Source organism: Sturnira hondurensis, unplaced genomic scaffold, assembly GCF_014824575.4.
Source record: "Sturnira hondurensis isolate 20B ecotype Veracruz unplaced genomic scaffold, ASM1482457v3 Scaffold0022566, whole genome shotgun sequence".
In the NCBI taxonomy this organism is placed as follows: Eukaryota; Metazoa; Chordata; class Mammalia; order Chiroptera; family Phyllostomidae; genus Sturnira; species Sturnira hondurensis.
The window spans coordinates 7,020,444-7,034,752 of record NW_028095197.1 but is presented as its reverse complement, the minus strand read 5'-3'; the positions used below and the strand labels follow the sequence as shown (position 1 = coordinate 7,034,752).

The 14,309-nt window shown below is 40.4% G+C and overlaps 1 protein-coding gene and 1 pseudogene across 5 annotated transcripts in view; both read right to left on the bottom strand.

Annotated features, from left to right (window-relative positions):
* LOC118979763 (phospholipid-transporting ATPase FetA-like) overlaps nucleotides 1-14,309 on the bottom strand; it is a 104,325-nt gene that overhangs the window by 13,566 nt on the left and 76,450 nt on the right. For all 5 annotated transcript variants that reach the window (XM_037035996.1, XM_037035992.1, XM_037035995.1 and 2 more), the window contains 4 exons: nucleotides 12,042-12,085; nucleotides 5,480-5,645; nucleotides 3,408-3,596; nucleotides 2,607-2,722 (listed from right to left, as the gene is read on the bottom strand). In XM_037035996.1, the coding sequence (XP_036891891.1) occupies nucleotides 2,607-2,722; nucleotides 3,408-3,596; nucleotides 5,480-5,645; nucleotides 12,042-12,085 (515 nt within the window). The remainder of the gene's footprint in view (nucleotides 1-2,606; nucleotides 2,723-3,407; nucleotides 3,597-5,479; nucleotides 5,646-12,041; nucleotides 12,086-14,309) is intronic.
* Nucleotides 12,318-14,123, bottom strand: LOC118979830 (60S ribosomal protein L23a-like; annotated as a pseudogene).

The window sequence follows — 14,309 nt, the reverse complement described above, 5'->3', positions numbered from 1 at the left end:
TCAAACGCTCGGGAGTTACACAGGGAACCTTTGTACTATGGGCAGGTGAAGCTATGAAACAAGCCTGCGAGATCTTAGAGACTTCTTGGAAAGGAAAGGATACGGCAGAAACTGATTTTCCATAGGATACTGATAACAGGAGTTGGCAAGCTTAACAATACACTGACAAATTTCCAATCCTTCAACAAATAATTTAGCGGCCTGTGTTAGCAGTATTTCTTACTTGCCCCTTCTCTTTTTCTTTTCTGGTTGGCAAACTAGGACCCTGGGGCCAAATCCTGACTGTCACTTGTTTTTGTAAGGCCTGTTGGCTGCTCCTTGCTCTAGATGACCTGGAACTGTGCTTCTGTATCAACGGGTTTTTGGAGCTTGACTCCTAGGTTTACCATCAGTGGTTAATTGTAGTACAGGTAGGCTCCACTGTGGGTTTCTGTTAAGGATGGTAGTAGGGAGCAGGCTGAAAGATCTAACAGTTTTATGACCCCCTCTGCAGCCAGTCTGTGGAAATGCTCTCTGAGAAGAGAACCTAATTCACGTGTTCTGGAAAATTAAAAGATAAGAGTTTTCAGACTAGCCCATAAGAAATGCTGTGGTCTCTGGGAAGACTAAGAGCCATCCTGTGTGGGACACAACCAACTTTTAAAAACTCTTGATATATAATGTAGATACTATAAAATTCAGCCTTTTAAAGTATACAATTCAGTGTTTTTTATTTTTATTTTTATTATTGTTCATGTATGGTTGTCTCCACTCTCACCCCTCCTGGGCCCCCAACCCCACCCATCCCCGCCTCCCATCCTCAAACCTACCCCCTTTGGCTTTGTCCATGTGTCCTTTATACACGTTCCTTGATGGCCCTTCTCCTATTTTCCCCCATTTATACCTTCCCCTCTCCCCTCTGGTTACGGTCAATTTGTTCTTTAATTCAATGTGTCTGGTTAAATGCCCAGCAGTACATAAGTGGATTAAAAAACTGTAGTACATTTACACAATGGAACACTACAAAGCAGAAATAAAGAAGGAGCTCCTACCCTTCACAACATCATGAATGAAACTGGAGATTGTTATGTTAAGTGAAATAAACTAGGCAGTGAAAGACAAATACCATATGATCTCACTTACAAGTGGAACCAATTTAGTGTTTTTTAAAAATTTATCCATAAAGTTGTACAGCCATCATTACTATCTAATTCCAGAACATTTTCATCATCCCCTAAAAGAAACCCCACAACTATTAGCAGCCATTCCCATTCCCTTTTCTCCAGCCCTTGGCAACCAGTGACCTACCTTCTGTTTCTACAGACTTGCCTATTCTGGACATTTCATATAAATGAAATCATGCAATGCATGGCTTTTTGGGACTGGCTTCTTTCACTTAGCACAGTGTTTTCAAGGTTCATCTATACTGTACTACATGTCAGTACATTTGCCCTTTTTGTGACTGAATAATTCATTGTATGGATATACATTCATCCACTGACAGGCATTTGGGTTCTTTCTACTTTTTTGCTACTGTAAATAGTGCTGCTGTGAACATTCATGTACAAGTTTCTGTGTGGTCAGAAACCACACAGAATATGGGAATATGCATAGTGGAATTGCTAGGTCATATGATAACTGTATGACTAAATTTTTCAGGACCTGCCTGACTGTTTTCCAAAATGGCTGCCGCATTTTACAGTCCCATCAGCAATGTAAGAAGGTTAAGATTCCTCCATTTCCTTACTAATACTTATTACTGCCTGGTCACCTTTGTTATTTTAGGTATTCTAGTGGTTTGAAGTAGTATCTATGGTTTTCATTTGCATTTCTCTAATGGCTAATGACACTAAAAATCATTCATGTGCTTATCAGCCATTTGTTCTTTGATTTCTGACTACGTGTTAATAAAGAGTCAAGCTAAAATGGCCTAATCACATTTTCCCTCATCGATTTTCTCTTTAAAATACTTTCCTGATCTGCCCTTTCCTCATTGCATTCCCTGTCCTATTCCCCCAACCCTCTATAGATCCAGGTATAATGGGAGAAGCCCCAGAGAATATGGATCTGGTTTTCCTTTCTACTGCCAGCAGATTGGAGCCATTCTCTCTTCCTGATATGTCTTAAGTCCTAGAGGGTGGAAGTAGGGTGGGTAGGTAGCGGGGAGGTACCCTTGGGGATTCTAATTCTGTAGATAATAGGTAACAGTCCCCTAAACAGCTTAGGCCTAGTGCTTTCTGCTCCATTCCCTAAAAACAACCTGTTCTCATCATGGTTGGTGGGGTGGGGGCCTCCTATACCAGCAGGTCCTATTCTGAGGCAGATTCTAGATTTGACCATAGGACCTCCAGAGCAAGGGATTGAAGGGAGAACTATTCTGATTGTGATGAGTGCTACCATGCACACAATCCTTGTCATGCTCCATGGATCTATGCCATCCAACTCCTTGACAATGTGGTCAATGAGAATATCACAAAATGAGGTAGTTTTTAGTCTTCTGTCAATTAAAGAGACAAGGACACCAAATCTCATTTGGAAACACACTGAAAAAGGGGCACATGTGGACACATATCAAGACACACAGAACCACCCACAGCTTCCCTCCCCCACAACCTATAAACACTTACATCTAAATGTTCCATGGTCACGTCTCTGAGGGAGGTACAGGATGGATGAAGCAGCTCACAAAGGATGGTGTCTGCTCCCTTGCAGAACAACAGTACCCGACCTTCAGGTGTCCTCACTAAGGATAAGCAAATCAAGCAAAGTAACCTATAGGCCCACTGTTATAAGAACTTGTCTGGGCCACTGACAGATGGCAGGAGGCTGTTCCCATGACATTTGTTTCCAATATATTTGGGGAATAAACACTCAGTGAGTAGCCATACAGGATAATGGATATGGTAAAGGCTGGTACGAGTGAGAGAGGACCATATGGAACCAGTTCTTCCATGGGTTCAATATCACCTGTGGAAGACTCTGATGCAGAATCACTTTTAGCTTCTCAAGTTCAAGTTGCATAACAAGACTCATACCTAGTAAGGACCAAGGATGAAGAATGACTCAAACTAATTGAGAAAAAGATAGTAAAAATTTCCCCTATATTTCTGCCCCCATCTTTTACTTTAAGTTCAGGCTTTGTGCATTTATTCTGTTCTTAGCTTTCAGCGTTCTTACAAGCCACTACCCAGGAATATAAAGAAGGGTCCTGGCATATAGTAGAAAGCCCTCACTCGTGTATACAAGATGATATGAAGACATGTGACAGAGAAAGTGGGACTGGCCCTGTGTTTGTATTTGAGACACAGTACCTGTGAGGAGGCATGTGGATGGCAGACAACATCTGTATGTAGATTGAAGAGAAAGTCAATGTGTAAAAGTATATAAAAGACAAAAAATGGGAGAGAATCCACTAGGAGGGTACCCACCAATCACAGACATCCTCTTGCGCACATTGGTGAAGTCCAAAATAGCCAGCAGCTGGTAGATTTTGGTTTCCCCCATTTCGACTACTGTGATGGTCTCGGGCGTACGGGAACGCAACACAAAGCCAAAGTTCCTGGCAGCAGTGACCAGGGCGCCTTCATCTGGGGACTGAGCCTGGTACACCAGCTCACCTGGTAGGAGAGAATTGGGCAATCAGAGCCCACAGAGATGGCAGCTGAAGTCTACGTAGAAGTGACACTGACCACCAAATGGCATAAATAAAAATGGAGCCCAAGAAGGGACATTTTTCTTAAAAAATTTCTTATGGTTTGGTCATAAAAGGCCAAGTTGTATAGAATAAGTCAGTTCTTTTCTTCCCAATATTTTCAACTCATTTCACAGACCTGAGTTAGTATTACGGAGGAACGTGGTACATGCAATACATACAGATGAACAAAACATAGGCAGTTACTGTACAACTTTATTGGGTAAAGATGGCTCAGGGGTGGGGGGGGGTTGTTAAAATGCAGATCCCTTGGCCCTACCCAAGCTTACTGAGCCCAGAATCACAAAGTCTGGGAGGAGGGCTCAAGGAACAGAATTTTTAACAAATCTCCTGGGTGAGTCTCATGCAGATGGTCCTGCATAAAGTGCTCTTGTACAAGACTGGCCAAACTTTAAATAAATACCACTAAAAGATAATAATATGGATGGTTTAATAAACAATTTAAAATCTGTATGAATGACTGTTGTCACCTTTGAAACCCTGACCTTGAGAAGCTAAGCGACTGGCTTGGTTGAGCCAGCCTTTCACTCTGGTTTTACTCAAGACATTTCTTGAGCTCCTCTTTCAGAATGTCCCCACAACCTGAGTGGATTATTTTGGATTATTTCTCTTCTGGAGGACAACTTAATTTTTAAAAAGTTGTTCATAAGATATATCTATGGGACAATAAGACTATTTTCTAGCATGTGTCCTACCTTGTCATTCAAGGTAGTAAACAGACATGTCCAAACATGGACATGTTTGTGAGGCTGACCGTTGTGAGGACACGAAACACAGACTTCCAAGCAACAGCAGCTTGTTAAAATATTGGGCCTGGAAGGACCTGTGGTGCGATAGGAGCTCAGGGGTCATGAGACATGAAATTTGGGTTCTTATCTCATCTCTGCCATTCTTAGCTACAGAATTTTAGGCAAGTCATTTAATCTCTTTCAGCTTCAGTTTCCTTCAAACCTGGGATCATTTTCCGTGTTCTGCTTATTTCAGAGGGCTGTCGTGAGCTTTGTGGGGGATGATAGAAATGAAAGCAATTTACAAAACTACGGTAATACACAGATATAAGGTGTTATTAATAGCTGTTTTATATGAAGAGCCCATTAACTTTAAATAATGTGATTTATTTGGCTGCCTAAATTACTGTTTGCTAAGAAAAGGGTCTTCTTCATTTATAATCAATCATTTCTCATCATTTCTAAAAAAGGTTTGGATAAATTCAGGGATGATACAGTTATACAGGTGAGGCAGCAGCAGATTTAGAGTTGTTTGTATGGAAAATAATGCAATAATAAATAAATAATAATACAAGAATAAAGTCTGTGTTTCATGTCGTCGCAACTGTCAGCCTACTGCTGCCCCACCTGTGTTTGGTTATTAGAGAAATTAGAATATGTGGGGGCACCTTCCTGCGGAGTTACAGAAGGACAACCCTATTCGACCTTCAGGAAGTCTTGTCAGAGACCGTGGGGCTGATCTTGGGAACAATCCAGATGGACTCTATCACAGAACACCCCAGGGTCTCAAGATCAGAAGCTCCCTAGGCAGCACAAAGTTTGACCCCTAACCACTGACTGAATCTTTTTAAGACCAAGAGGTTGCTTTTTACTTGAATATCTCCACTGACTAGGAGCTCACTACTTAATGACTCTCCATTCCATTGCTGCGGAACACTTCCTATTAGAAGGTTCTTTCACAGATAAAGTCATTACAAATGATATCAAACCACCCCCACCTCCAACCAGCCTAGACTCTATGACATATTCTCAATCCACAAGGCCTCAGGTTTCTCCTCACCTTTCACTTTCTCCTCTGGCATCACAGTATGACACAACGAGAGTGAGAGGAAAAACAAGTGCACCCAGCGATCTCCCTTTTTCACGGCTTCCACCAAAGTCTTGTCATAAAATGAAAACTTAGGGTCAGCCAGTTTGTTGTAGGAGAAGCTGACCTGTGCTGTTTTCTGGAACACATAAGCCAGAACAAACTTCTCAGCAGCAGCTTGACACTTTGTAGTAAAAGGTCAATGTGGGAGCAATTTCTGTAATGTAGTAAGAACTCTTAGGAGGATGGGAAGAGAAACGCAAGATAAATGGAGGAGACCCTGTGCTGCTTTCGAAGGCATTTTTAGCTTTGATCTGGACCATCTTTCATTTGGCCAGAAAAGGTCCATCCCATAGGAGACAAGCTGAGCGCTGCTTGGCAGGCCCTGCTTACTCCCTTTCTACCCCCACCCCCCGCCCCACTACCCTGAATGACCAATGGCTAGCTTCAGTCTCTACTTTTTCAAGTCCCAAACCCAAATCAGACATGAGGATATGAAGGGGTGACTGCTCCCCATTAGTAAATGGCATGGGGAAAAGTCTTGTCTCTGGCAATCCTCTGCCTGATTTGGGGAGCTGGGAATCAAACTGAGTCCTGACATCACTATGACATCGCATCAGTGATGTCGCTGTGTTACACTACTCCTATTTAAATCCACAAGGGGGCTAGAGAGGAACACTGCAAGACAGGGCCAAGGCTGCATTGTAAGGCATCTTCAGTACATAGCACTTGGTCCAGATTTCATTTCGAACCATTTACTTGACCTGGCAGCATACCTGACTCCTTCCTGCCTCTAGCCTGCATGGTCCTTGACTTTCCCTCAATCTTTGGGCCTAATATTTACTACAATTTCTCTGGCTATGACATAGACATGACTCTCATTCTCCATTTCAGCTAGGCTAATGGAAGCCACCCTGGATAAACATTTTTTTTTTCTGGTTTAATTTGGCTCTGAGGCTCTCTTATCACCACCCTGGACTGTGATATTAACAGATTTCCCTGGCCCATACCAGACCTCCCAAGGATACTCCTCCAGGCCTTTGTAGTTGTGACATTACTTGGGCTGCCCCTCAATATGTCAAGTACAGACACCACTGTCATGCTGGTTTTATGTTGGGGTTAGAGAAGATTCTAGTGAGCTCTATGGGCTCTTTTCCACATCCCATCTAGAAGGAGTTTTGTCATAGCTGTGAGGAAGTATGGTTAGGTCTAGAGGCAAGCCCTAGACCTGGGCAACCACAGGGTTGTGAACTCTGAGAAGTTTGTGGGTTCAGTAATTTAAGATAAATCATTATATTGCACCCTCCAAGGCTTTTCTATAATTGGGCTCTTGTACTGGCACTGGAATGTTCTCTAAAACTGAAAGTTGGTGAGTGATGAGTGATAAATTAAGAGGCAGGCATGAAGCTGATCCTGCATTAGCATCTTATATGCAATAGGGAGTCACTGCAATTTTCTGCTGAGAGTGACACAGTGAGATTTGTATCAGAGAAAGTCCTGTGGTGGTAGTATGGAGAATATGTTCGAACTAGCAACATGAGAAGCAGGGATACCAGTTAGGAAGCCATTCAGTAATCCACAAAATAAATGATAAAGTAGTGACAATATATATCAAATTAAGGGGACAGTTTAAAAACATATGGAGCTAGAACTGATGTAATGTGGCTATGAGGAGTGAAAGAGTTAAGAACTATATTTCCTAATTGGGTCCATTTAGCCTTAGCCATGGATGGGGAGGGAGCTATCAAGAGTACTTGGATATACGGATCTGGAGGTCCTCAGTCAGTAGGTGGTAGGTAAAGCCATGCAAATACATGGGATTATCCAGGGAGATATACAGATAGAGAGGAGGCAAAATAACAGAGCCCTAGGGAACAGTAGCACCTATGGCCAAGGAGATGAGCAAAAGCAATCAGAGACAAGAGAGAGAGAGAGAGAGAGAGAGAGAGAGAGAGAGAGAGAGAGAGATGAGAGAGAAAAAAAAAACGACTGACTGACTTCCACATGTACCCTGATAAGGGACTGAACCCGCAACCCAGGTATGTGTCTTGGCCGGGAATCAAACCTTCAACCTTTTGGGGTATGAGATGATGCTACAACCAACTAAGCCACCTGTCCAGGGAGATAGTTTATTTCTTTATTGCTGAATAGTATTCCATTGTATGGATGTAGTAATCATTTATTAAAGTAAGAAAAGGGTTGAGTGGAGTGGAAAGAGTCATTAGGAAGTACGTTTCAGGTATTAATAAAGGGAATACAAGACTGACTGAGGTTCCATAAGAAGTGGGAAAGGATAGAATCAGAATATATTAAGAGATTAGTATTAAAAAAAACAGTGATACTTCTTTTGGGGACTGAACAAAAAGAGGTAAAGGTAGGTTCTGATGTATGTATAGAAAAAGGTGTTTAGCTGATAGTTTGGATTTTTCTCAGAAAAGTAGAAGGTGGTATTATCTGCTGCATACTGGGGAGAGAAGAGGGTGTGGTAGAAGGCCTGAGGGCAGTGAATTTTGGAATAGCTTAAATGGACAATTAAGAATTAAGCTGATCACAAACAGGTAAAAATTATCCAATGACAACTAAGCCCAGAAGAGGTGGAGTCTCTGAATTTGTAATGGCTTGTGATTGCCACAAAGTGCTTGGCACTCTACATTAGAAACAGAGAAGAGAAGATGGCTTGAATAATTCAAGGTCAAGATTTGTTGGGTGATTAAAGGGAGGAAAAGAGGGCTACTAATGTATTTAGAATGCCTATGGCTTTGAGTACAGATTGGAGCAATATAGGAATGGAAGTAAAGTCACAAGGGATTGATAGACTGGAGAAAAAGGAGAGCTGAGGGATTTAAAATCTTCCTGAGAGAAGAAAGCGGGCATACCAGGAGTCAAATACCAGGAGAGCTGGGGGAATAAGGTTTGTGATTAGAGAACATGACAAGGGAGTTTATAGTTTCAGGGCAGTACAATTCTCGATGGTACAATGTGTAAATTGTGGATATGGACTTTTTTGAGTCCAAGGAGTCCACTGAGAGACATATTCTTTCAGATATCTGACAGCATCTGTGATGATGGGTCACCCATTAAGAAGCCAATACTACCCAAGATTACAGCAGGGATTGGATAGAGAGGGAAAATGTTTTCCTAGTTTAAAATTCCTAAGTGATTTTATCATAAATGGGTGCTGTACCTTATCAAGTGCTTTTTCTGCATCTATTGATATGATCATGTAATTTTTGTCTTTCATTTTGTTTGTGTGATGTATTACACTTATTGATTTGTGAATATGATACCACCCTTGCGGATAGATCTGGAGAGCATTATGCTAAGTGAAATACGCCAGGTGGCGAAAGACAAATACCACATGATCTCACCTAGAAGTGGAACTTAATCAACAAAACAAGCAAGCAAGCAAAATAGAACTAGAGACACTGAAATAAAGAACAAAGTGACAGTAACTGGAGAGGAGGGGGGAGAGGGATAATGGGGGAAAACAGGGGAAGGGCCATCAAGGAACATGTATAAAGGACTCACGGACAAAGCTAAAGAGTGGGAGAGTGGGAGGTTGGGAGGAAGAATGGGTGGAGCAGAGGGAGCATGGGGGCGAACAGAGACAACTGCACTTGAACAACAATAAGAAATATTTTTTTAAAAGATTAAAAAAATTCCTCAGTGAATGAGGTGAAGAAGCCACAAGACTTGTAGGTGTCAATGACAAGAGGAGTTAAGAGTATAGCCAGAAGTCGTGTGTACCACAGGAAGAAAGATTACACAAGAGACCTGTGGTTTAAAAGTGGTGAAGAATAATGAAAACATTACCTTTGGGCTTTTGGTATATGCAGTGAAAGACATGGAGGGAAAGTCGTGTTTCAATCAAGGCAGGGAGAAGAAAGCATTTTTTAAAAATTATTTATTTATTTATTTTCAGAAAGAGGGAAGGGGAGGGAAGAGAGGGAGAGAAACATCAGTATGAGAGATACATCAATCAGTTGCCTCTTGCACACCTCTAACTGGGGACCCGGCCCACAATCCAGACATGAGCCCTGACAGAGAATTGAACCAGCAACCCTTCAGATCACAGGCCAGTGCTCAATCCATTGAGCCACACCAGCCAGGGCAAAAGTGTTTTCATGAAGAAATGAAGTTGTAGTTAAATTTGTTTACAAGAGAACGAAGATGCTCATGAACAAAGATGCTCAGAAACGATCAAGCTGAAAATGTGCTACAGTCAATCAGTAGTGGAAGGAGGAGGAAGGGGCAAGAGCAACAGTTTACCCCCTAGAAGCTATAACTTTGTTTATATACCCAAGGTCATTAGCAATCTTCCTGGAGGAGGAGTTAAGGCAAAACACTGGTTTTATTTCCCCTTCCCAATCTCTTTGGATGGATACAGGGCAGCAATTTTCAACCTTAGCATCTCATCGAACACATAAATTAATCACTAAAATTCTGTGAACACCAAAACAACTTATATTTTTTGCCAATCTAACAAAAATAGGTATAATTTTTATTGATTTACAAAAAAATACTAATAACGACCTACCCTTTTTGCTCCAAAGTGACTTTGTAAAATATCAGGTGACTGCACTTGTACATAAGGATTTCTGGTACCAAGAATTAATGAATCAGATGCAACATTATTATGTGATGTGACCAAGAAGCTGTAACTCTATTATATGGCCTACATATTTATGGTTCAAGATAGGACATTCACACTGGATGGCTACTGCTGTGTTGGTTGTTGTCATTTTTTAATTTGACAATCTAAAGAAAAAGATGTTAGTGCCTCTGACTAAACTGTCAGCTATTGCATATTTAAAAAATTTTTGCAGCACTCTGGTTGAAAATCATTGATATAGAGGTGAGGCAGGAGTTGGGAGCTTGAGTTAGCCAAGTGCTGCATAAATCAAGTGGCTAAGGGCTTGGAATTGGTTCCAGCAGGAAAGGAATAGGCGAGGAGTATCCATAACAGATGAAGCCCTATGAAGGGACACTTAAAATCACAGCCATGAACAAAAGCTGAGATCAATCCAACACTGAAGCAAATAGTAAAATGACCAGCTAGAGATAGGAAGAATAAACAGGGAGATAGTTTTATAATTGTGTAGGTTAGGACAACTGTGTATGTCCCAAATCCTGAAGCTATAAAGAAAGAAGACTGATAGACTTGATTACATAAATTAAAAACTTTTACACAGAAAAAAAATAAACAAAAGTCAAAAGACAAAAACAGAAAAAATAATTGGAATGTGGCAGGCAAGGGAAGAGGTGTTATTTTTACTATATAAAAACACTTTTAAATAAGAAAAAATGGCAAAGACTATGAACAGGCAATTCACAAAATAAGTATAAATGGGTAATGAAGTGATTGGGAAGGGGAAGGAAAATAAACACATAAAAATGACTCAACTTGATTTGATTAGTAATCAAAGAAAGGTAAATTAAATGACATCATTTTTCACTAATTAAATTTCTAAAGATTAAAACACTGTTAATATCTAGTACTGACAAAGATATGGGAAAAAAAGGAATTCTCATGTTTTTGGTGGGATTACATACTGATGCAATCTATCTGGAGGGAAATATGGTAATATAATATTAAATGCATTAAAAATGTGGCTACCCTTTGACCAACCAACTTCACTTCTAAGCCTTTATTCTAAGGAAATAATTATCAGAACAAGAGACAAAAATTATGTATCAGGGTGTTTACCACAGGTTATTTATAAGAGCAAAAGGAAATGGAATAAAGATAGGGCTTGGTTAAACTGAGGTACATAATACAACTGGATACAACACTCATTTGAGATGATGATGCAGATTTTACTGACATGGAAAGAGGACACAATATAATGTCAAGTAAATAAAAAGAGGCTAAAAATAGCATATATTCTATGGCTCTTTCCTCCCTCCCTCCCTTTATCTCTTTCTCAACTATCAACCAATCATATCTAGATGTATATTCATGTGAATACATGCACATGAAGAGCATATTTACATTGGTTATCTAAATGGGATTGAGTGATTTAAACTTCTTTCTGCATACATTTTCCTACTGTTTGAACTTTTTAATAGTGAGCATAGATGATGATGATGATTATACCCTCACTTGAGGATGTGGTTTTTGATTTTAGAGAGAGAGGAAGAGAGGGAGAGAGAAACATATGTGAGAGAGAAACTTTGATCAGTTGCCTCCTGTATGGACCCCGACCAGGAATCGAACACACAACCTAGGTATGTGCTGTGACCAGGAATCGGATCTGCTACCTTTTGGCGCACGGGATGGTGTGCCAACCAAATAAGTCACTCAGACAGGGCAGATTATTTTTTAAACAGAAAAAAACCCCAATAACACTATTTTCATTTTAAAACACACACCCAAATCTCTTCAAATCAACACAGGTCATTTATATAATGCTTTCTGATATTACGGACCAATAAAAGCTTTAATATTTTAGGGACTAAGGGAGCTCCAACTTGTGTTAAAGATGCCGCTCGCTTAGCTCCCACAGGCGCTCCTCAGGGAGCTGCGACCACTCACCTCGGAGACGTCCACCCTCTGTCCATTTTCGTCATAGACAACACCTGTTGGTGAGTAAACAGAGCAGAGACTTGACAAGGTTTTAAAGAAAGGTTTAACTTTTTTTTTTATTGTGGTAAAATATATATAATGAAATGTGCCATTTTAAACATTTTCAGTGTACAATTAAGTGGCATTAATTACATTCACAATTTGTGCAACAATCATCATTATATTTCCCAAACTTTTCGGCATCCTAAACAGAAACGCTCCATTGCTCCCTATTGCCAACCCCTGATAACCTCTAATGTACTTTCTGCCTCTATAAATTTCCCTATTTTAGATATTGCATATAAATAAAATCATAGAATATTTCCTTTTGTGTCTGGTTTCTTTATTTTTTTATAGTATAACTTTTTTCTAATATTTAGAATTAGCTAGATGGACTGAGTTTTTGTTGGCAACGTCCAAAGCATCAGAGTCTGGAGCCAGTTGAACATATGCTTTCTTCTCCCCATTAGGCCTCATCAGGGCGTTGACCTTGGCCATGTCAATATCATAGAGCTTCTTCTCAGACTGTTTGATCTGGTGCTTGTTGGCCTTGACATCCACAATGAACACAAGTGCATTGTTGTCTTCCATCTTCTTCATGGCTGACTTGGCGGTCAGGGGAACTTGATGATGGCATAGTGCTCAAGCTTGTTTCTCCTGGGGGCGCTGTTCTGAGGATATTGAGGCTGCCTTCGGAGCCACAGAGTCTTTGGCTACTGGAATGTGGGTGGTGTATGGATCTTCTTTTCTTTCTGCAGCTGTGGATGCCTTTTAGCAATGCTGTCCTTGCTTTCAAAGCCTTTGCTTTGGCTTTGGCTTTGGCTTTGGCTTTGGGAGGGGCAGAGGCTTCCTTTTTGGCATTGGGTTTATCTCATTTAGCATAATGTTTCAAGATCATCCATGTTGTAACATGTGTCAGAATCTCATTACTTTTTATGACTGAATAATATTCCATTATATGGGTATATCACAATTTGTTTATCCATTCATCTGTTGATGCACAGGTGGTTTACTTCTACTATTGGGCTATTGTGCACAGTACTGCAATTAACACTAGCATATATCTATCATTGAATCCTGTCTTCAATTTTTTTTGGTATTACTTAGAAATGGAATTCCTGGGTTATATAGTAATTTAAAGGAGGGTTTTTAAAAGCTTATTTCTTTTGATTTTATCATCACAGACTTGCACTCAGGCCATTTAGCCCTCAGTGTTACAGTAAGTTCCAGTCCCTAAGCCAGTGGTAAGAAGGTATCTGCTTGGGTTTTAACTCTTCTCCCTTAAGTGTGAATGCAGTGACACTGGAAGTTTGTCACTGGATCTATGAGAAACTTCTTACCTCAGGAAGCCCTCCAATTAGAAAAGTTACCTAGAAGAGATGTGAAAATAGGGCTAGAATGTTTAGGATTCTAGGTCAGTGGATAGTACAGACAGAATGGGGGTGGAAGGCAGTCTGAGGCCAAGCACAGAAACACTCATGACCCTTTTCAACCTTACCCAGTATATGGTAAGCTCTAACGATAAGCCAGAGAATAAGACCTTCACCCAAATCAATTCATCTAAAAATAAGCTTTCAGAGTTTATACATATGAAACCTTGTTTGGCAAGGATAATTGGAAATATTGGAGTGCTTGGGCATTTTTTTAAATTTAAAATCTTAAATTATTTTAAAATTGAGGTGAAATTCACAGGGGCATGTAGTGCATTCACAGCGTCGCACCGCTACCACATCTCTCCAGTTTCAGAGCTTTTTCATCATCCCAGGAAAACACCCCAGGTGCTCTAGCTTTTTAGATGTGATTGTCTTCCTCTGCTAGTTAGTGCACCAGACATGAATACTCACACACATTGGGCCACTATCACAAAAACAAACTTATGAATAAGGTAGGAAACAAATGAGGAATTGGGCATGGGAGACACTGAGCAAACTCTTGACTACACTTTGGTGGCTTCTCTCAAGATGTTTATTGGTCTGGGGGAGAATCAGAAATTAGCATCTTCAGTAAAATGCTGGTTGCTCTACCTGATTTAATATGAGAGTGAACTGACATTCCCAGGATGTTAGAAATTCCTTGAGGACAGAGATTAAGTTTATATATGTTGGTATGTCCAGTGTCTAACACAATGGATTGCATCTACAAGGTACTAAATAAATACTTTTTTGAATAGAGCTGAATGGCGTAAGTGATCTATGCTTAATGAACAGAGAAAGCTATGAGAATAAGAGGCAAATGTGA